General features: G+C 39.0%; 1 protein-coding gene across 1 annotated transcript in view; it reads right to left on the bottom strand.

Moving 5' to 3' along the window:
• Positions 1-211: 211 nt before the first annotated feature.
• Positions 212-24,752, bottom strand: part of LOC128643892 (protein CutA homolog) — a 24,558-nt gene continuing 17 nt past the window's right edge. The window contains exons 1-3 of the mRNA XM_053696663.1: positions 24,694-24,752; positions 14,486-14,631; positions 212-275 (exon numbers count right to left, since the gene is read on the bottom strand). The exon at positions 24,694-24,752 is cut by the window's right edge and continues 17 nt beyond it. Of these exons, the coding sequence (XP_053552638.1) occupies positions 212-275; positions 14,486-14,631; positions 24,694-24,741 (258 nt within the window). The 5' untranslated portion in view covers positions 24,742-24,752. The remainder of the gene's footprint in view (positions 276-14,485; positions 14,632-24,693) is intronic.

Below are 24,752 nucleotides of genomic sequence, written 5' to 3'. Positions count from 1 at the left end.
TCAGTAGTCCTTATTATAACATGGTATTAGATGACTGGAACCCCGGTATATGAGGGGGATGTAATTGTTTGTAATGCACTCCTTAAAATGTTTTGTAACTTATATACAAATGTTCAATAAAAATTGATTTAATCTAAACTCTGCATTTAAGCTCAATTAGAAAATCCCTGTAGTATAAAAGTCTGTAAGGCATGATAATAACACGTGCATCTTACATGGATGTGATCTGCGGTATAAGATTTACACAGGCTGCAAGTTTCTTCTCCACTAGACCCCTGGATAAGACAAAAACAAAATATACACAATTTGAGAATCTGTCTATAACAAAGCTATTAATATAATAATGTTCTGTACGATGCCCCTAGTTTGTATACAAACAACTAATTCATTAACACAAAAATAAAAGTAGCACAATCATGTCTTGGGGTCAGATCTTTCTTTCACTCCTCACATTCAGTCCTTGGCTAAAGCCTGCCGATACCACCTTAAAAACATCTCTAAAATTAGACATTTCCTTGCACAAGACACAACTAAGATTTTAATCCACTCTCTTATTCTTTCCCGCCTCAACTAGCTGCCGCCTAGCTCTTTTACAATCCACAATGAATGCCTCTGTCATCTTCCTTACACGTCACTCTTTATCTGCTTCACCTCTCTGCCAATCCCTTCACTGGCTTCCTCTAGCCTTAAAAACACATTAAACACAAAATCCTCACTCTGACATACAAAGCCCTCAACTGCACTGCTCCCCCCTATATCTCAGACCTTGTCTTCAGATAGTCTCCCTCCCATCCCCTTCGCTCTGCTCATGACCTCCTACTCTCCTCCTCTCTTGTTAACTCCTCACACTCCCACTTACAGGACTTCTCCAGACTGGCTCCCATCTTGTGGGACTCTCTGCCTCGCTCCACAAGACTCTCTTCTAGTTTTAAAAGCTTCAAGTGCTCCCTAAAGACTCTACTGTTCAGGGATGCATACAACCTACGCTAACCTTACTTTATACCAGTTCCTCTCCTCCATTGCTATCCCCTGAACCCCCTTAGCATGTAAGCCTAAAAGCTGTGACACACTGCAAGCGATGCGGCGTGAGGTGAAGCAGCTGCTTCGCTCCGCGTCACATCACTTCTGAAGTTCAAATATTTCATCTCTGAGCGCTCAGCTACGCGTCCTGACGCAGCAGAGTGCTCAGAGATGAAAAGGCAGGACACACTGAGCGCACACAGCTGCATGTACACGCTGCGCGTCGCTCCGCTTGCAGTGTGTCACAGTCTTAAGAGTCCAGCTGTTTGTAGATCACCTTCTTAAGAGCTGACTACAACAGTGCAACCCTTGGCAGGGCCCTCTACCCATGTGATCCCTATAATGGTTTTGTTGTACTCCCCCTTTGTTTATAACGCTGCAGAATCTGTTGGCGCTCTACAAATAACCGATAATAATAATAATAATAATAATATATATTGTTCCTAGGGTATCCTTTGTTGAAGAGATACTTAGGTAGGCATCTGTAGCACTATATGGCAGGAAGCAGTGCTGCCATCGAGTGCTCTTGCAAATAGATAACATTTTTGCAAAACTGCTGCCATATTGTGCTTCCGGCGCGTGCACGCTCCTGAGCTCACATCCCGGCTTTTCAACAAAAGAGAAGAAAGAAAATGTGATAATAGAAGTCAATTAGAAAGTTGTTCAAATTTGCCTGCTCTATCTGAATCATGACAGAATCATGTCCCTTTAATGGTTGGCTACAACGTCCCAATGCTATCTGTGTAAAGCCTGTAATCATATACAAAAGGCAAGGTCTAACCTCTCAGGATCAGCAGTGCTCTGCGGTTCCCCAGTGGCACTTTAACTATGTGTTTAGAGCATGTAATGTTATCACTATCATGTCCCTTTAATGGTTGGCTACAACAAATAGAGTCCCAATGCTATCTGTGTAAAGTCTGTAATCATATACAAAAGGCAAGGTCTAACCTCTCAGGATCAGCAGTGCTCTGCGGTTCCCCAGTGGCACTTTAACTATGTGTTTAGAGCATGTAATGTTATCACTATCATGTCCCTTTAATGGTTGGCTACAACAAATAGAGTCCCAATGCTATCTGTGTAAAGTCTGTAATCATATACAAAAGGCAAGGTCTAACCTGTTGGTCTGAAGGAGAAATCTATTGGGCTAAGTATAATTCCCCTGCTTCTATGTGGGTAAAACGACATTACAGAGATACAACTAGGGATTGGAATAGAAAAAAGTCACACGCTGAGCATCATGGGAAATGTAGTTCCAAACACCTCTGGAGGGCCAAGTTTGAGGATGTCTGCATTAGAACGTGTCCTTTTATCACTAGAGACACTGCAACGATATGTGTTTAACCCTCTCAAAGTGGTTTAACACATACTTAAAGAGCTGCAGATCACTGCTGTTTCCAGCTTTGTAGCTAGTGCTGGTGATTGGATCAGCGGCAGTTTCCACTCAGGACCAGCGGTGCTCTGCGGTTCCCCAGTGGCACTTTAACTATGTGTTTAGAGCATGTAATGTTATCACTTTTATGGCCCTTTAACTTTGAGGTATGAGGAGGGGATGTAGACATTTTTCTGTTACAACACTACACTAAATGGATTTTTAAATAAGATAGATTATCCCCATATAGCCTTAAAGGGACACTCAAGTCAAACTTAAACTTTCATGATTCAGATAGAGCAGCAATTTTAAGCAACTTTCTAATTTACTCCTATTATCAAATTGTCTTTGTTCTCTTGGTATCTTTATTTGAATTTGAGCTTAGGAGCCGGCCCATTTTTGGTTCAGGACCTGGGCAGCACTTACCGATTGGTGGCTACATTTAGACACCAATCAGAAAGTGCTACCCAGGTGCTGAACCAAAAATGGGCCGGACCCTAAATTTACATTCTTGCTTTTTCACATAAAGATACCAAGAGAACAAAGAAAAATTGATAATAGGAGTAAATTAGAAAGTTGCCTAAAATTGCTGACCTATCTGAATCGTTAAAGTTTAATTTTGACTAGACTATCCCTTTAATGAAGAAATACTCTTAAGCCAATTAATCTAAATTATATGCGTGTCTGGTAAATTACGGTTTAAAATATCACAAAAAAACATAAATAGCAGGCGCATATTGTCACATACACAGAAAACTATATGAGTTTGCATTTCAGAACTCTGCCAGTTGCTATTAAAACTAGACAGTAAACCTATTGAGATCACGTTGACATATAAAATGTTTAAAGGGACATTAAAGGGTCAGTAAACAGAAGACTTTGTTTATTAGAAAAAAATTCCCAGTCGTATATTCTAAACTCCGCCCTCTATGACACAATCTAATGTTTTTGTTTTTCTATCCGCCCCTTGACCATGCTAATGAGCGCGCTCATGAAACTCATGGAAATAAAGGCACTGAGCAACAACGGAAAAATATGACAATACCGGTATAAGGTACAATGCAGTATGTGCTTTATCCATTTACATATTTTTCTTCCTATCTGGTTCAATCTTTTTTTCTTATACAGCCTAGCATACATATTCTGCATGAAAAAATAGTGAATCATTGCTACACATTCTTATTTCTGTTTCATTAATCAGATAGGTGCATATCTTAATTGACTGGACTAAATTAACTGTTAATTTAAACTATTGATGTAACAAAGAGATTGCAAAAGCGGCAATCCGTTGTTTACCTCACTGACAGTCAGTTTGACAGCTGAGGGAAAGCGTAACAAAGTGCGCATGCGCAGAATCCGATTTTTTTTTTATAATGACGGAGTGCGCTCAATAGAACGCAATGGCGCGATCGGTAACACAGTGATAGGCAGAACAGACAAAAGGTAAAATTAGTAAGGAGAAGCGGTGGGTGGGCTGTCTAATTGCAAATAAAAGAAATTATGAGTGTAAAATATAAACAATAATAGAAAACGTTTAAAAAAAAAAAAAGCTGCTTTATAAATATAATTGAACAAGATATTTTTGATTAAAGAATAAAAAAATATTAATGTTTACTGTCCCTTTAAACTGTTGGGTACAACTACAGTAGCACGGTTATTGTTTCCCCCCCTGTACCTACCACTCTCTTTAAAAGGGACAGTCAAGTCCAAAATAAACTTTCATGATTCAGATAGGGCATGCAATTTTAAACAACTTTCCAATTTACTTTTATCACCAATTTTGCTTTGTTCTCTTGGTATTCTTAGTTGAAAGCTAAACCTAGGCGGTTCATATGCTAATTTCTTAGACCTTGAAGGTCGCTTCTGCAGTTGACAGTTTTTCACCACTAGAGGGCGTTAGTGCTTGTATTTCATATAAATAACATTGAGCTCATGCTCGTCAATTTACCAAGGAGTAAGCACTGATTGGCTAAAATGCAAGTCTGTCAAAAGAATTGAAATAAGGCGGCAGTTTGCAGAGGATTAGATACAAGGTAATCACAGAGGTAAAACGTGTATTATAACTGTGTTGGTTAAGCAAAACTAAGGAATGGGTAATTAAGGGATTATCTGGTGTTGACCGTCCCTTTAAAGCCATTCTCTTATTTTAACTGATTACAGAATCTAGCTGGTAAATGCATTTTATACTGGGGGCCGCCATCTTGTAGCATATTGTTGCATTCTGTGATAGAGCTTCACTAACTGCTACTTGTAAAGGGTTAAAATAAGGGTTAAAATAAGAGAACACAACTGAAAACAGCTGCAGGTACATCAGGAAAACCAATACCTTGGTGAGTAGTAACCATTCTCTTGTAGTTGTACTCAGCAGTTTAATGTCCCTTTAAAGTGATGGTAAATTTCAGACTTTAAGAATGTTGCAATGAAAAACAAAATTTCTGCTTACCTGATAAAAAAAAAATTATTTCCGGGCATGGAGAGTCCACAACTTCATTCCAATTACTAGTGGGATATTCACCTCCTGGCCAGCAGGAGGAGGCAAAGAGCACCCCAGCAAAGCTGTTAAAGGGGCATTCCAGTCAAAATATAAATGCACATAGATTTATTGCATCTTTAAATAGAAACATATTTTCAATATACCTGTATTGGCAAAAATGCTTCTATTAAGAGTTATCACTGTTTGAGTGTTAACATTTTTCTCTGCATGTGCATGTGAAGCACAGATAGATATTTTCACTGCACCCACATTTTAAATAATACAGCTGCTCAGATCATCAGTGGGGCTCATGTCAGCAATTAACAAATGGAGTCATTAAAGATGGTACAAGCACCTTAGGCTCTCCAAACAAGTGTTATGTTTAAAATGCTGGTGCACAGTGCATACTTAAATACACTTTTGAAACAGCTATAGCTTTAAAGGGGCACTCAATCAAAATTAAACTTTTATTATTCAGATAAAGCATGCCATTTTAAACAACTTTCCAATTTACTTCTATTAACAAAATGTCACCAGCTCCTACTGATCATGTGCAAGAATAAGTGTGTATGCATTTGTGAATGGCTGATGGCTGTCACATGGTATGTGTATGCATTTGTGATTGGCTGATGGCTGTCACATGGTACAGGGGGAGTAGAAAAATACATAACTTTTAAAATTGTCAGAAAACAAATCTAATACTCAATTGAAGTTCAGACTAAGTGCTATTGCATTGTATTGTTATCTTGCATTTGTTGATTATGCAAATCTACTGTATTGACTGGTCCTTTAATTAGAAGCATTTTTGCTAATGCATGTATATTACAAAATGGCTTCTGTTCAATACAGAAATGCACCCATGTGGTTTCCAATTTTGGCTTGAATATCCCTTTAAGTGTAACTTACCTTACCCATAATTCCCAGTGATTCAGCCGAAGGAAAATGGAAAAAGATGAAACACAAGGTAATAGAGGTGCCTGAGGTTTACTCGAAAAAAAATGGCGATATAAAATTAAAAAGAGGGTGGGGTCATGGACTCTCCATGCCCAGAAAGAAAGAAATGTATCAGGTAAGCATAAATTTTGTTTTCTTTCCTATGGCATGGAGAGTCCACGATTTCATTCCAATTACTAGTGGGAACCAATACCCAAGCTAGAGGACACAGATTGAAAAGTGAGGGAGACCAAGGAAGGCACCACCGCTTGAAGAACCTTTCTCCTGAAAGAGGCCTCAGCCAAGGCAAAAGTATCAAATTTGTAGAATTTGGAAAAAGTATGCAAAGAGGACCATGTTGCCGCCTTGCAAATCTGCTCCACAGAAGCTTCATTTTTGAAAGGCCAGGATGAGGAGACAGTCCTAGTGGAATGAGCCGTAATTCTCTCAGGAGGCTGCTGTCCAGCTGTCTCATAAGCTAAATGGGTAACACTTCTTAACCAGAAGGAAAGGGTAGAAGTGTCCTTCTGACCTTTACGCTTGCCAGAGAAAACCACAAATAGGGCAGAACATTGACTAAAATGTTAAGTTGCTTTGAGGAAAAATTTAAGCACGCACAACGTCCAGGTTATGCAACAGACGTTCTTTCTGAGGAGGAGGATTAGGACAAAAAGAAGGAACAACCATTTCCTGATTAATGTTTCGATCTGACACAACCTTAGGGAGAAACCCCAACTTAATACGAGGACCGCCTTATCTGCATGAAAAATAAGGTACGCGGAATCACACTGCAGAGCCGAAAACTCAGACACTCTGCAAACAGAAGAAATAGCATGAAGAAACAAAACCTTCCAAGATAACAATTTAATATCAACAGAATGCTTCGGTTCAAACAGAGCCTGCTGCAAAACTTTAAGAACAAGGTTAAGACTCCAAGGAGGAGCAACAGATTTAAACACATGCCTGATTCTGACCAGGGCCCAAACAAAAGCTAAATCAGCCAGGCGTTTGTGAAAAAGAATAGACAGTGCAGATAGCTGACCCTTCAGAGTACTGACTGACAACCCTTTCTCCAAATCATCCTGAAGAAAAGATAAAATACGGGAATCCTCACCCGGCTCTAGGAGAAACTCTTAGGTTCGCACCAATAAAGGTATTTATGCCATACCTTATGGTAAATCCTGCGAGTAACAGGTTTACGAGCCTGAAGCATAGTATCAATGACCGCCTCAGAAAAACCACGTCTAGACAAAATTAGGCGTTCAAACTCCAAGCAGTCTGCTTCAGAGAATCTAGATTTGGATGGAGAAATGGACCCTGAAATAGAAGGTCCTTCCTCAGAGGTAACCTCCAAGGTTGAAGAGATGACATCCTCACCAGATCTGCAAACCAGATCCTACGAGGCCATGTAGGAGCCTGTTTGATACGAACAATGACTTGTGGAAGGAGAGCAAATGGAGGAAACAGGTATACCAGTAAGAAGATCCATGGAACCGCTAGAGCGTCTATCAGAGCAGCCTGAGGATCTTTGGACCTTGAACCATACCTTGGAAGCTTGGCGTTTTGATGAGACACCATAAGATCCAACTCCGGATCCCCCTAACTGACGGTTATCTTTGAGAACACTTCCGGATGGAGAGCCCACTCCCCGGGATGAAAAGTCTGTCTGTTTAGAAAATCCGCCTCCCAGTTGTCCACTCCTGGAATGTGGATGGCAGATAGAAGACAATCATGAGCTTCCGCCCACAGCAGAATGCGTGTCACCTCCTTCATGGCCAAGGAACTCCGAGTTCCACCCTGATGGTTGATGTAAGCCACTGAGCTGATGTTGTCCGACTGGAATCTGCTAAACCGGACTAAAGATAATTGAGGCCAAGCTGTCAAGGCATTGACGATTGCTCTCAACTCCAAGATGTTTATGGGAAGAGAAGACTAGCATCTGTAGTTACAATCACCCAGGAAGGTCTCAGGAAGCAAGTGCCCCTAGACAGATGTTCCTGTGAAATCCACCACGAGAGTCTCTTGTTAGGGGATCCAGATCTATCCTCTGCAATAGATCTAAATGGTCTCCGTTCCATTGACTGAGCATGCATAACTGCAGAGGTCTCAGATGGAACCGAGCAAAGGGAATGATGTTCATGGAAGCAACCATCAGGCCAATCACCTCCATGCATTGAGACACTGATGGACGAATAGCAGACTGGAGAGAAAGGCACGAAGCATGAAGTTTAGATTTTCTGACATCCGTCAGGAAAATCATCATGGACAGGGAATCTATGATAGTCCCTAAGAAAAACACTCTTGTAGCTGGAGCAAGGTAACTATTTTCCAGAATCAATTTCCACTCGTCGGAACGTAGGAAAGACAGCAACATCTCTGTATAAGATTTTGCTAAATGAAAAGATGACGCCTACACCAAGATGTCGTATAGGTAAGGCGCCACCGCAATTCCCTGAGATCTGATCATTGCCAAAAGAGCCCCCAGAACCTTTGTGAATATTTTGGGAGCCGTGGCAAGACTAAACGGAAGTGCAACAAACTGGAGATGCTTGTCCAAAAAAGCGAACCTCAGAAACTGGTGATGATCCCTGTGAATGGGAACATGAAGATGCGCGTCCTTCAGGTCTATGGTCGTCATGAACTGACCTTCCTGAACCAATGGAAGAATGGAACAAATAGTTTCAATCTTGAAGGACGGAACGCTGAGGAATCTGTTGAGGCATTTTAGCTCTAGGATGGGACGGAAAGTTCCCTCCTTTTTGGAAACCATAAAGAGATTTGAATAGAATCCTTTACCCTGTTCCTCTACAGGAACTGGAACAATTACTCCTAGGGAGGATAGGTCCTCTACGCAGTTTAAGAAGGCCTCCCTCTTTACCAGGTTTGTAGATAGTCTTGACAGGAGAAATCTGCCCCTTGGAGGGCAAGACTTGAATCCTATTCTGTAACCTTGGGATACTATGTCCACAGCCCACAGATCTGGGACATTGTGTATCCAAGCTTGCTGAAAAAGAGAAAGCCTGCCCTCACTTGATCCAAAATTGGATCGGGTGCGGTCCCTTCATGCTGATTTAGAATCAGTGGAATACTTCTTGTTTTGCTTCCCCTTATTCCAAGGCTGACTGGACCACCAAGAGGTCTTGGATTGCTCTGGTTTGGAAGAAGAGGAGGAAGACTTCAGTCCTTTAAAGTTACGAAGGGAGCGAAAATGAGAATTCTGGCAACCCTTAGGTCTATTCTTCTTGTCTTGAGGTAAGAAAGATCCCTTTCCACCTGTAATTTCAGAAATGATTTCCGCCAGACCAGGACCAAATAAAGTTTTACCTTTATAAGGTAAAGACAAAAGCTTGGCTTTTGAAGTTACAACAGCCGACCAGGATTTTAACCAAAGAGCTCTGCGAGCTAGAACAGTGAAGCTAGACATCTTAGCTCCCAGTCTAATTACCTACATGTTAGCATTGCAGATAAAGGTATTGGCTAGTTTAAGAGCTTTGAACCTATCTTGGATCTCCTTTAACGTAATCTGTTCTGATATCAGATCAGATAAGGCATCACACCAATAAGATGCTGCTCCCGCAACCGTAGCAATACTTGCCGCTGGTTGCCACTGTAATCCTTGATGGATGTACATCTTCTTTAAATAAACCTCCAGCTTCTTATCCATGGGATCCTTAAAAGAACAACTATCCTCTATAGGAATGGTAGTTCTTTTATCTAGAGTAGAGATAGCTCCTTCTACTTTAGGCACAGTGCGCCATGAGTCACGAATGGAGTCAGCAACAGGAAACATCTTTTTAAAAACAGGGGAAGGGGAAAAGGGAACCCCTGGTTTATCCCATTCCTGAGCTATAATTTCAGACATCTTGTCTGGAACAGGAAAAACATCCACAGATGAGGGAGAATCATAAACTCTATTTAATTTAGTGAACTTTTTAGGGTTGACAGCAACCGAAGGTTCAGAGTCGTCCAAAGTAGCTAGAACCTCCTTCAGAATCAACCGGAGATGTTCAAGCTTGAATCTGAAATTAACTTCCCCTGATTCTGAAGAATTTTCCCCCATCATGTCAGAGTCTGAGATCTCACCTTCAGATGCTACTGAAGTATCCTCCTCATCAGACATTTGGGAAAGGTTGACCAGCACAGATTTAGAGGGGTCAGAAACCCTACTAGTAGAAATATGTTTAGATTTCCTCTTACACTTATCCAAAGTAGGGAAAGCAGATAAAGCTGCAGACACCGCAGAAGTTATCTGCGCAGCAAAATCTCCTGGTAAATAAACACCCCCAGGAGGTTGAGAGGAACCGCAGGGCACTGCATGTGAAACTATCAGAGCTTGAGACGTCTGAGGAGAAAGCTGAGGCATATCCTGAACAGCATTTTCCTGAGAGACATATGGCTCAGAAGGGAGTAATTTATCTTTAAATTTCAAAGTCTTAGCTAAGCAAGTAGAGCAAAATTGCACAGGAGGTACAACCTGAGCCTCCAGACAAAGCAAACCAATGCAAATGGATGAACTTTGGTCTGAGTTCATTTTAAATATATATATAAAAAACATGTGAATTATCTAACACCAGTACGGTATTAATAGTTAAACACCTCTTAGCATTCAAATTAGAAAAAAAAAAAAAAAATTTAAGAAAACCTTCTCACACCTCTATACCTCAGGCTAAGTGGAGGAGTCTTACCACACCGAGGCCGGAATTTAAGTATAAAACAGCAAGGGTTATCTGCTTATATCAGATCAGCAATCAAATTGAAGCCAGCACAGAGATATGCAACAAGATTGCAAGATGTCTAACTGGCTCCGCTCCACATATTTAAGATGGAAGAGAGGTGGCTCACATGATGGGACTAAAAATGAAAACTGCGTCACTGAAAAAGCGCGCCTTTCTGTCCGACCTGAGAAGAAACTTTAGTACTCCGCTCTACATCAAGAATGATCCTTTTAAATAAGTTAGGCACAGTGTGCCTCCTAATAAACCCTTCAGCCAGTCTCTCCAAAACACTAAGGGTAAAAATTATTAACCCCTTAAAAGGGACAGTCAAGTCCAAAAAAAACTTTCATGATTCAAATAGGCTATGTCATTTTAAACAACTTCCCAATTTACTTTTATCAACAATTTTTCTTTGTTCTTTTGGTATTCTTAGTTGAATGCTAAACCTAGGAGGTTCATATGCCAATTTCTTAGACCTTGAAGGCCGCCTCTAATCTTGACAGTTTTTCACCACTAGAGGGCATTAGTTCATGTGTTTCACATAGATAACATTGAGCTCATGCACATGAATTTACCAAGGAGTGAGCACTGATTGGCTAAAATGCAAGTCTGTCAAATTAACTGAAAAAAGGGGGCAGTCTGCAGAGGATTAGATACATGGTAATTACAGAAGTAAAACTTGTATTATTATAAATGTGTTTGTTATGCAAAACTGAGGAATGGGTAATAAAAGGGATTATCCATCTTTTTAAAAAAACAAAAATTCTGGTGTTGACTGTCCCTTTAACGATTGTCCCCCATCAAGAATCACATATGTCAGTGCCTGCCAAACTGCCCAACTGTGAACCTAACTATAAGGTCTTGTCCCAGGATCCATTACAGGAATTAACCTCCAAAGTGCTGCCCTTCAATATCTAGAAGGCAAATGCACTTACCTGTGGATCCAGCTGCAGGGCAGGAACAGCTGCTTAGGTGTGATAGACTCTCCACTCTCTACCAGGGACCTAATAGAAAAAGAAAGAACAGAGTAACCAACCCTGGCTTTCTTTGAAGGGGTAGCAATAATGTTAGAAATAAAGCAAAGACAACCTTGCCACTTTTTAACTGCTAATAGCGACCATTACTCTTACTAAAGAGATTGACATGGACACAGCATAGCCCCAATCCTTGCTTGCAGGGAAAAGTACCCATAAAAGGATTAAATATCTTCAGACACCATCTTCACACATCCTCCACTGACAAAGGCAAAGAGAATGACTGGGGATTACGGGTAATGGAAGTTACACTTAACATCTTTGCTGTGGTGCTCTTTGCCTCCTCCTGCTGGCCAGGAGTTGAATATCCCACTAGTAATTGGAATGAAGTTGTGGACTCTCCATGCCATAGAAAATAAAATATAATAGTGTACAAACAAAACTGCATAATTATTTTTTCCTCATTTCCTCTTTTGGCTGGGCTGTGACAGAGAGCAGTCCCACCCACTCTCTAAATAGGCTTTCAAAGGGCTGGGCTTGAAGAGTGTCATATGACACACACAATGATGGGATGTTTATAGGAATTGTAATAAAATAAAAAAAAAAAAGGTTCATCCCAGTGGCCTGGCATAAGCTTGTAATAGAAGTAGTATTATAGGCACAGATCAATTAGACTATATTCCCCTTTGAAAAAACAGTCTTCACTATTGTCTGTTTTCTGTGTTGGAAGACATACACCAAGTGGGAGTGTTGAGGGGCCTCATACCTACCTGCCTAACCACTAAGAGCAGAGTTATAGCTAAAAGTGTGTGAATACCTGACCACTCATAAATATATTGATTTGTTAAAACGTTCTTCACTATTATCTGTTTCCCTTTTTTCCCGTGAGGTCTATTTCCAGGATTAACCCAGCACCCAAAAGAATCTGGAGGAAATCTCAACCTGTGGGATTAAAGGACTATATCCTTTTACTTTATACAATTGTTTTGGCATTTTCACTATTTATTTGTGTATAAGTTTATATTTGAGTGAACACACACACATTATATATATATATATATATATATATATATATATATATATATATATATATAATATTTATTTATTTTTAAATCTGAAAAAATAACAGCCTTTTACTTGGTTTTTCTATGTAACTCTGCCTCCATTTAGCTTGCAATACGCCTCTATTTGTGTGAATTACAGGTTGCAGATTCTCTTGCATTTCATAAAAATTTGAGCATGACGTGAAGTTCATGGAGCGAATTGTAGGAAAATATGACTGCAAACAGGTGGTGTATCTTTTTTTACTATAGCTTATAGGGTTCCCCGAATCCAAGTCCATATATATATATATATATATACAGGTAGCCCTCAGTTTACGCCGGGGTTAGGTTCCAGAAGGAATGGTTGTAAATCGAAACCGTTGTAAATTGATACCCAGTTTATAATGTAAGTCAATGGGAAGTGAGGGAGATAGGTTCCAGGCCCCTCTCAAAATTGTCATAAGTAACATCTAATACATTATTTTTAAAGCTTTGAAATGAAGACTTTAAATGCTAAACAGCATTATAAACCTAATAAAATAATCACACAACACAGAATATATAATTAAACTAAGTTAAATGAACAAAAACATTTGCTAAACAGCTTTATAAACCTAATAAAATAATCACACAACACAGACTTCACTTGCATTTTTCTGCAAACAGTACTTTCTATGCATTCCAAGCTGGACTGATTTATAGACAGGAAGATCTTGTTCCTTTGAAATCTGCTCGATAGCTCAGGTCTGGTTAAACTGATTAATTTCAGCTTGCTTGGCTTTGCTGCAACACAAGCGGACAGCTCCACCTACTGGCTATTTTAATAAATGCACTGCTTATCAATGCTTTTCTATAGCAGTCACATGACTGGAAAAAAAGGTTGTTATTCTGAAACGGTGTAAATTGAACCGTTGTAAAACGAGGGCCACCTGTATATATATATATATATATATATATAAAGAGAGAGAGAGAGAGAGACGCACTCATCTGAGACAGAACAAAAGCGAGAATAACTTCCATGCCTGTTCATTTTCAGTGCCACTCAGGGTGCATACTCTTTTAGCACACTATGCCTTTTAACAGAGAACAAATATCCTTAGCATATTAGTCTAACCCTGCCCAATGACAGTCTAGCGCCAAAATAACAGGCAATTCTTCTCTGAACAAGAGAAACAACAACCCCAGACGATCGTTTCGGCCTTCTGTGGGCCTCGTCAATGAGGTGCAGTTGCATCTTTCTAAGGGCATGTGTGCAAGGAGTCCACGTCTGGGGTTGTTGTTTCTCTTGTTCAGAGAAGAATTGCCTGGGGCTAGACTGTCATTGGGCAGGGTCAGACTGATATGCTACAGAATATTTTTTCTCTATGAAAAGGCATAGTGTGCTAAAAGAGTATGCACCCTGAGTGGCACTGAAAATGAACAGGCATGGAAGTTATTCTAGCTTTTGGTCTGTCTCAGCTGAGTGCGTCTCTCTCTCTCTCTCTCTCTGTATATATATATATATATATATATACACACACACACACACACATACATATATATATATATATATATATATATATATATATACACACACACATTTATATATATATATATATATATATATAGATATATATATATATATTCTAGAACTCAAACAGTATATGCACAGATTAGACTGGTCAAAAATGTTCTGTCTGCTATGTGCTGTGCTGCAAAAGCACTGTTCCCTGCACGAATAGTCCTATTGTGTTTTGTTATATACTGCAGTGTTCTCCCAGGACATATTCAATGGGCACACCACCTGGCTGATTTTACAGCCCAACTTGCTAAAACTGAAGCCAATATGTTAAAATTAGCTAATATCAAAATGTTTCAATGTTTGTTTTAGATATTATCATTAAATAAATGTATGTTAAACTATTACTTCATAATACTGCACGGCTGGCAAATTTTTTTTTGGGGGGAGAACACTATACCGTGCTATATCTTTCGCCACAGTTTCATTGGGACAGGTAACATAGGCAGCGGAGAGCGATCCTGAAACGTATGCGTCAGATGCCATGGAAACAGCTCGTAATCCTGCAATTCGCAGCAGAAGAGGGTTCATGTACAGAAGGACAGCCTGAAAAAAAGGAGGGCGAAAAAAAGATTTTAAGTGGGATAAAAGTTCAGAAAAATAGTGATAGTTAAAAAAATTACAAGAGAATTTTGAGTGCTCAATTTTTCAAAACTCTCAGGCTTAAAGTTAAATCACCTGGAGTTCCCAGTGAGATGAGAGCTGCCTTCCATAGAATTTAAAGAAGCTCTCTGGGATTAATCATCTCACATTGTAAAGAGATGTTAATAAGGGAGCACCCAACACTGATATAACGATCTGTTTGCAGCAAATACAAATTAAATTGAAATGTTTTCACTACCGTTTAACTGGTATTTGGTTCTAGTTTAGTAAACATTACCAGTTAAATAAATGTATTGTGAATTTTGAGCAAAGTCACTTGCCTAGAAATGGGGAGATAAATCAGTGAGAACTACAGATTTAACATGCTTCGATAATATAAAGAGGGTTTTGAAAGCTTCAGATACAACCACGGAACCCCCCTGTCTAGTCCATTCTCTGAAACGGACAATCCTATTTCACATAGGAAAAATACAAAATGCAAAACTTAAAAAGTATATATATAAGAAATATATAGCATATAGAAATATTTAAGTTATGATATTAATTTGTTAATGTTACACAAAAACATTCAAAGCACAATTAGAATTCTAAAATCACAATCCTAAATACACTGCTGCATTCAGGTATAAAAATCTTTATCAAACTGCTTGGGACAGGAAATAGTTTGGATTTTGGAATAGTTTGGATTTTAAATGATTTGCACCTGTAAAATTAGACAGTTTGGAGAGGGGATGGGACTAAGTGTAAACAACAATATCTTTTACATGTCATAATACAGCCTATAAGGTAGTTTTATATCATTTTAATGTATACATAATACCCTTAGAATGATAGTGCAGTAATGTAATCAGAAATGTAATATTTGTTGTTTTAAATAAATATAGACTATTATTTGCATTTTAGAACACACAAAAAAAACTAAGCAAAAACACAGGTAAAGAAGATTGTGACTTAAAGACAGGGAAAAAAATATTAATTTTTGATCATTTTATTTAATTTTTTTTTTAAAAAGTTTGGATTTTAGAATAAGTTTGGATTTTGGAGTTCCGGATCTGGGTATATGAACCTGTACAATATCTAAATGCATTAAAATACAAAATGGAAAGTTTAAATGCAATAAAACTTAAAAGGGACAAAATCAGAAGTATAAAATGAAATTAAAGGGGCAGAAAAGGCAAAATTAAAGGGCCATAATAATAGGAAAATGACGTGCTCTAATTTGTTAGAGAAGGTAATTTTAAGACTATTGACCCTACACTACTCTTTATTTAACCTCCCGCAAAGAGGTTGAACAAACAGTAGAAGTACTACTTATAACCTGCAGAGTACTGCTGGTCCTGAGCAGAAAATGCAACTGATCCAATCAGCAGCGATAGTTCCAGTTGAGTTGTGCAACTAGAGCTGCTAACTAAATGAGTGCCGGGTTCCACTCAGGACCAACAGGGCTCTGTGCGTCTCAAGTGGTACTTCTACTGTTTAACCCCTTAGCTGGGGTTAACCTCACAGTAGTGAAGGGTTAACAGTCTAGGGGTTAATAGAATAAGAGCACGTCATTATTAAACTATTATGGCCATTTAAACATAAATTAATTGAAAAGAGCGCAACATTTTAAGCAATTTTTCCATTTACTTCTATTATAAATGTTGCTTTGTTTTCTCTGTATCCTTTGTTAAAGAGTAATCCTAAGTGAGCTCAGGAGCATGCACGTGTCTAGCCATCTCGCCGCAGTGTTTACAACAATGATTATAGCAATGTTATACATAGTTACAAACACTGCTGCCATAGACTGCTAAAACAACAAACCCGCACACTACTAAGCTCCTATCAGCCTATTTGAAAATAGAAGCAAATTAGAAAGTCGTTTAAAATTGCATGTTCTATCTACGTCCTGAAAGTTTAATTCTGACTTTACTGTACCTTTAAAATACAAAGCCCAAAGTGTAAATGCAACCAGATGGTATACTGCACTGTGTGGTATACTGCACTTGTCTCTTCTTCACATTTAAAAGGACAGGGATATGGGGCAGACAGCCTCAAACTTGGCCCTCCAGAGGTGTTGGAACTACATTTCCCATGATGCTCAGCCAGCTGATATGCTGGCGAGCATCATGGGAAATGTAGTTCCAAAACCTCTGGAGGGTCAAGTTTGAGGCTGTCTGATATAAGGAGTCTAGTGAGGAATCTCATAGTGCATGGGTTGCCAACCTTTCGGACCTCAGTGACCACTAAACTCACAATTTTGAATCCTGTGGACCACTAACATGAATTTTTTCAAAAAGGTACAAACCTCTATAATGTGTGTGTGTATGTATATATATAAATAAATATATATAGATGCAGGGACATGGCATCTTTTTGGCTTCCATTGAGAAAGGCTGCGAGAGCCGAAACGTTTGGATATTAGCCTTTCCTTGCTGAATAAAGACGATTGAGGAAATTCTGTGTCTGCCTGCTTTTTTTGGATATCTCAGGATTTACGGCTGCCAGCCGTGGGTAACATCCAGTGATTGTTATATATATATATATATATATATATACATATATACATACATATACACACACATATATACATAACTAGTATAACCATAGCTAAGTTTACATTATGTATATATTTACACATTTTTAAGAATTATTTTTTGGAATTAACTAACTGAATGACAGAACTGAGAGAATACTTCCAAATGACAGATGATGGGTGAGTGCCAACTTTTGAGCTGGAAACAGAGAGGCAGAAAGTGGGAAAAAAGAATTATGTTTAAAAGGACCACAAGACTTCCAAGTTACCTCCCCAGTTAGGAATTATTCAAAACTACTTATGATCATGAACAGACATTGAAGTTTATATCAGAAAGCTCTCAATATGGATGTGAGCTAACCATGACTGACGTTACTGGCAATTACTATAATACTGGTGGGATATGGCTGATCTGCTGGATGGCAAATACTGGAATTCAGGTGGAATGGCTTTGTGCACGGGGAAATTATTAGAATAAAAAATAATTAATATTTACATTTTAAAAAAAGAAGATGGAGGGGAGGAAGACAAACAGTGATGTAAGCCCATCTGAAGGAATTAGGAAAACTACTACATAGAGGCAGGTAAAGGGAAGAAAATAAATGAAATATAAGAGATTTTTTTTTTTTTTTAAATACCTTAATTCCACTTTTTCAAGCCAAGACTATACCAACCTCTGCTGGCTTTAGAATAAAAGCATCTTCCTCTGAGCAGCGCGCTCAGAGAGAGCGCAAAAAAGTGGGGGGAGAGAGGGGGGGGAGAGACCACAAAAAAGTGGGGGGAGAGAGCGCAAAAGAGAGGGGGGGAGAGAGCGCAAAAGAGAGGGGGGATAGAGAGAGAGCAAGGGGTGGGACCGCTGTACTGTAAAAAATGGCCCGTGTACACAGGCTTTAGGACTAGTAGATATTAAAAAGCATTAAGTGAGAAAGATATACGAGAGAAAGAACGTTATTACTAGGCTTGTGGATTCTAAGGTTTAGGGTACCTCCGAATGCGGAAAAAGATGGCCCCTTGCGGCATTCGGCTCCTTTTGGAGCTGGATTTCTTCTTGTAATAGTGCAACACACTAAGATCTGAACTTCCTACTTCTGCTCCCTGGCTGATAAAGACTTCCTACTTATGCTTCCTGGCTGATAAAGACTTCCTACTTCTGCTCCCTGGCTGATAAGAACTTCCTACTTATATTCAGATGGCAACCAAAGCCAAACAGGTATCGGTAAGAGGCGCCAAGTGGTTAGTAGATAAATAAGAGTCACAAAATGACAGATTGGTATCCCTTGATAAGGTGTACAGTTACTATCAGGAGCCAGAATATACAATTAGCTCCAATGGTCACAATTGAGGTAACATATGTATCTAAATCATATATGCATATATATCAGGAGTAGATATAAATCACATTTATATATGTAATGTATAACCAGGCAAATAGATAACCATATGTATGGGCTCAAGCGCACATATATGGATAATATGGAAAGTCCAAAGATATAATAAAATAGGAAAGACCTGATGTAACTTTAGTCAATCTCAAGACAGAGTCCAGGACTAGAGGCAGCTTCTATGGGGTGTCACGCCACAACACAGAAGATGATGATCTACAATGGAAAAAATAGAGGGCGCCACATAGTGCAAATCAGACTGTAACACAGAGGATAATGGAGGGAAATAGAAATCCTACTCACGTGGAGAAAAGCACTAATGTGCAGTGAAGGCAGTCAGGAACCAAACGGTCATCCGGTAGACCCAGTGGTGATGCAGAGACAGACGGTATCCTCGTCCCACCAGGGGGAGTCCAGAGATCCTATGAACCGTATCCGTGAGTGCAGGGCAGGAGACAACAGCTCGGGAGGGAGCCTCAAATCAGCTCAAGCAAGGAGATAGCAGCTATAAGAAGCGGAGTGGTAACCTCCAGTGGGAGGGGTGTTACCGATTGATGGTGCAGCAGCAAAATGAGAATAAAAATGGTTTATTAAAAGAATAAAAACAACAGCAGTGTCACAGCACTGTTTCATCAGGCTATACAAACCATCTCTCATAGCTGCTATACTTATATCTAATCACAACCAATCAGCAGTGAGACCAGGTGCACACCCACCAGTTGATACCAAATATCATACAGGTGTCACGAAGCCTCTTCTGTCTCTCCCAGTAATTTATTCTGCAATAAATAAATTCAGTCTGCTATCAGGATATAAGATTAATGAAAACAAATGTGAGGCCCTTAGCACTCATCTCCCACACACAACAAAAAAACTGATAGAAATAAATTTTGGATTTACTTGGGTCAAATCATCCCTTAAATATCTAGGAGTCAACCTCACCAGTGACGTGAATAAACTGTATAAGGAAAATTATATCCCCATATTCTCGCAGATTAAGGAACTCCTACTTAGGTGGGCTAAATTTAAGTTATCATGTTATGGGAGGATTGTATCAATCAAAATGACAGTACTCCCCAAACTATTATATTTATTTAGAACTCTCCCAATAGCCGAACTACATATTTTACAAAAAGAAATTCTAAAATTTATTTGTCAAGGACAACGAGCAAGAGTAAATAAACAGAATCTAATGAGACATAAGAGAAATGGAGGGATTGGTTTACCAAACCTGGTTTCATATTACTACGCAGCAAGAATGGCACAGACCACACAGTGGTACATGATGAGCCAATCACCTCAATGGGTACAATTAGAAAAAGATATATTAGAGGTAGGAAGATTAGACACCATTCTTTGGGCAACAAAACAGCACAGACCAGGACATATCAAAGAATATGTCTCGATTAGTCATACGACTTATATCTGGGATAAGTTGACCAAAGCCTTTCCCTTAGTTAATATTAGATCAAGATTGACCCCATTGGTTCCTATCACCTCACCCATTAGCACACATACTCAGAAGAAGTGGGAAAACAAAAGTCTCTACCGCATAGCGGACGCATTTATTAACAATAAAATATTGACCTTCTCCCAATACAGAGAATTGGGAACCCCTGAGCAAAACGAATGGTACCACTATCTACAACTTACATCTAGGATAAGAGAAATAATGGGACCCAACATACCCCCTAATAATACTGCATTAGAAACAATATGCCTAGCAAAAAACTACAAGAGGGGGCTGATTGCTTTACTATATCCGACATTTAGTGAGGGGACTGGCAATAAGAAAAGTTCTTTTATGACTAAGTGGGAACAAGAATTGAATCAGACATGGACACTAGAGACCTGGTTGACAAATCTCGACAGAGGCTTATCATTTTCTCCAAATGCAATATTAAAAGAGAATTATATCAAGGTGGCATTTAAATGGTACATGTACCCCACCAGGTGGACCAAGACACAGGCAGAGGGCTCCCATGGGTGTTATAGGGGATGCAAGGAAGATGGGACATATTTGCATATGTGGTGGCAGTGTGAGAAAGTTAAAAAGTTATGGGATTTAACCTCAGAATTTCTAAGTACTATTCTTGAGACTGAGATCGACTTATCCCCAGAGCAAGCTCTATTACACTTTCCCACAGGAGGCAATATCAAAAGACACCACAAATTGATAGCAATGATATGTACCGTAGTACGGATCTCTATAGCGAGATTCTGGAGGATAGACCCCCCCACATTTGATTATGTCAAAAAGAGAATTGAATATCATTATAGTATGGCCAGTGCCTCAGCAACTATACTAAACACTAGAAACCAATTTATCCAACAATGGGAACCTTATATAATGTATATAGAAAAGGTTAATAGAACTCGAACCTTAACCAATTAGTTAACACCTATAGTTATGATATACAGGAATATAGGCTTGAGTTTGCAATGGGTTAGACCAACGAGGTGGTGAGCTAGAGTTTATCCCACAAAATCTAAAGAAGGAATAAAACAAAAATAAATCCATGTGTATTGTATTAATTAAGCACTACTGAAGAAAATACATTTGTAGACTGTATTGTTTATGTATTTAAGTTTTATTGTTGTTGTTGATGAAACTTGTACAATTTTTACATTTTGTGAAAATAAATAAAAAGATTTCAACAAAAAAAAAAATATCATACAGATAAGTCAAAAACAAAAACCATATGGACTTAATGCCTTCTATTTCCACAGATAACAGAATGGGACACATATATTGTTAGATAAATATTGATACATTAATTATAAAAAATATATAAACAAAGTTACATGATAGTAAAAACCATCAACATTTCATAAAAGACGTTGTCTGAGGTGTCATAAAATGGTATAGACCAATCAATTGGAGGGGAGTGGCATTAGAACAGTCAAAAGAATTATACCGTTCATGAATTAAATTGTTCATGTTCGTTATCGTCATAATAAAATACATAGCTGGCCCACACACTTAAAACCAAAATGTGGTAATGGTACGCAGAACCGCCAATATGTGCTTATGTAGGGAATAGTAGTTATAATAATCATCCAAGGGAAAATTGTCACTAAAAACGTCATGATGACACCAGTAGGGGCGTTAACCATGACGTGATGCTACTAAGCATAAGAACTAGATGTGTAGTGAAAAGGAGTGTACAATGAGAAAATATAGTGAATCAATGAGAGGCTATTGGAATTTTATTTATTTCCAATAGCCTCTCATTGATTCACTATATTTTCTCATTGCATCACTCCTTTTCACTACACATCTAGTTCTTATGCTTAGTAGCATCACGTCATGGTTAACGCCCCTACTGGTGTCATCATGACGTTTTTAGTGACAATTTTCCCTTGGATGATTATTATAACTACTATTCCCTACATAAGCACATATTGGCGGTTCTGCGTACCATTACCACATTTTGGTTTTAGGTGTGTGGGCCAGCTATGTATTTTATTATGACGATAACGAACATGAACAATTTAATTCATGAATGGTATAATTCTTTTGACTGTTCTAATGCCACTCCCCTCCAATTGATTGGTCTATACCATTTTATGACACCTCAGACAACGTCTTTTATGAAATGTTGATGGTTTTTACTATCATGTAACTTTGTTTATATATTTTTATAATTAATGTATCAATATTTATCTAACAATATATGTGTCCCATTCTGTTATCTGTGGAAATAGAAGGCATTAAGTCCATTTGGTTTTTGTTTTTGACTTACCTGTATGATATTTGGTATCAACTGGTGGGTGTGCACCTGGTCTCACTGCTGATTGGTTGTGATTAGATATAAGTACAGCAGCTATGAGAGATGGTTTGTATAGCCTGATGAAACAGTGCTGTGACACTGAGAAACGCGTTGCTGTTTTTATTCTTTTAATAAACCATTTTTATTCTCATTTTGCTGCTGCACCATCAATTGGCAACACCCCTCCCACTGGAGGTTACCATTCCGCTTCTTATAGCTGCTATCTCCTTGCTTGAGCTGATTTGAGGCTCCCTCCCGAGCTGTTGTCTCCTGCCCTGCACTCAAGGATACGGTTCATAGGATCTCTGGACTCCCCCTGGTGGGACGAGGATACCGTTTGTCTCTGCATCACCACTGGGTCTACCGGACGACCGTTTGGTTCTGGACTGCCTTCACTGCACATTAGTGCTTTTCACCACGTGAGTAGGATTTCTATTTCCCTCCATTATCCTCTGTGTTACAGTCTGATTTGCACTACGTGACACCCTCTATTTTTTCCATTGTAGACCATTCCTATTTATACTCTCTGGCTGATAAGAACTTCCTACTTATACTCCCTGGCTGATAAGAATTTCCTACTTCTGCTCCCTGGCTGATAAGAATTTCCTACTTCTGCTCCCTGGCTGATAAGGACTGCCTACTTATGCTCACTGGCTGATAAGGACTGCCTACTTATGCTCACTGGCTGATAAGGACTGCCTACTTATGCTCACTGGCTGATAAGGACTGCCTACTTATGCTCACTGGCTGATAAGGACTGCCTACTTATGCTCACTGGCTGATAAGGACTGCCTACTTATGCTCACTGGCTGATAAGGACTGCCTACTTATGCTCACTGGCTGATAAGGACTGCCTACTTATGCTCACTGGCTGATAAGGACTGCCTACTTATGCTCACTGGCTGATAAGGACTGCCTACTTATGCTCACTGGCTGATAAGGACTGCCTACTTATGCTCACTGGCTGATAAGGACTGCCTACTTATGCTCACTGGCTGATAAGGACTGCCTACTTATGCTCACTGGCTGATAAGGACTGCCTACTTATGCTCACTGGCTGATAAGGACTGCCTACTTATGCTCACTGGCTGATAAGGACTGCCTACTTATGCTCACTGGCTGATAAGGACTGCCTACTTATGCTCACTGGCTGATAAGGACTGCCTACTTATGCTCACTGGCTGATAAGGACTTCCTACTTATGCCTATGCTCACTGGCTGATAAGGACTGCCTACTTATGCTCACTGGCTGATAAGGACTTCCTACTTATGCCTATGCTCACTAGCTGATAAGGACTTCCTACTTGGTACTATGCACGCACATTTTTTGCATAAAGAGAACTTCCAGAGGATGACAGTTTCAACTATTAATTCACAGAATTCAGAAATCACTGTAAAATAATCCCCCAAAAAATAAAATAATAAATAAATCAAAAATAAATGATCACATGATTCCACAAAATGTTGACAGAGGGGACCGCAGCATGTGCCTCTGTGTTGGACACAGGAACTACATCAACACAGTACGATAGGCAAAGTACTGTGTGACATAGTCCCTACGTCCAATTGGCAAAAGGGGTTAATTAAAGGGACATGAAACCCAAACTTTTTATTTCATGATTCCGATAGAGCATACAATTTTAAACAACATTCCAATTTACTTCTATTATCAATTTTGCTTCATTCTCTTGGTATCCTTAAGGAGCAGTAATGTACTAATGGCAGCTAGCTAAACACATCAATAAGCCAATAACAACAGACATATATGTGCAGCCACCAATCAGCAGCTAGCTCCTAAGCCTACCTAAGCCTGCTTTTCAAAAAATAATACCAAAAGAATTAGGCAAAAATAGATAAAATAATGAACTTGCACATGGAAGTCTCGGAACATGCTTCCTGATTGGATGTGTTTTAAAGGACCAGTAAATACAGCAGATTTGCATAATCAACAACAGCATGATAAAAAGACAATGCAATAGCACTTAGTCTGAACTTCAAATAAGTAGTAGATTTTTTTCTGACAAATTTCAAAGTTAAATATATTTCCACTCCTCCTGTATCATGTGACAGCCATCAGCCAATCACAAATGCATATACGAATTCTGTGAATTCTTGCACATGCTCAGTAGGAGCTGGTGACTTAAAAAGTGTAAATAAAAAAAGACTGTGCACATTTTGTGAATTGGAAAGTTGTTATATGCTCTGTCTGAATCACGAAAGTTTAATTTTGACATGAGTGTCCCTTTAAGTGATTTAGTATCATTGTAAAGTCCCTTTAAATCAAATAAAGATGAATGCACTCTCCCATATGTAGAAGCACTGGTGTAATACTCACACAGCTAGCTAATATCACAGCCCAGTAAGGTGGAGAAAATGGCTGCATACCAGTACCTG

This window comes from Bombina bombina, unplaced genomic scaffold, assembly GCF_027579735.1.
Source record: "Bombina bombina isolate aBomBom1 unplaced genomic scaffold, aBomBom1.pri scaffold_1559, whole genome shotgun sequence".
Taxonomy (NCBI): domain Eukaryota; kingdom Metazoa; phylum Chordata; class Amphibia; order Anura; family Bombinatoridae; genus Bombina; species Bombina bombina.
Note: the sequence above shows the minus strand (reverse complement) of the source record. Positions and strands in the feature narration are given on the sequence as shown.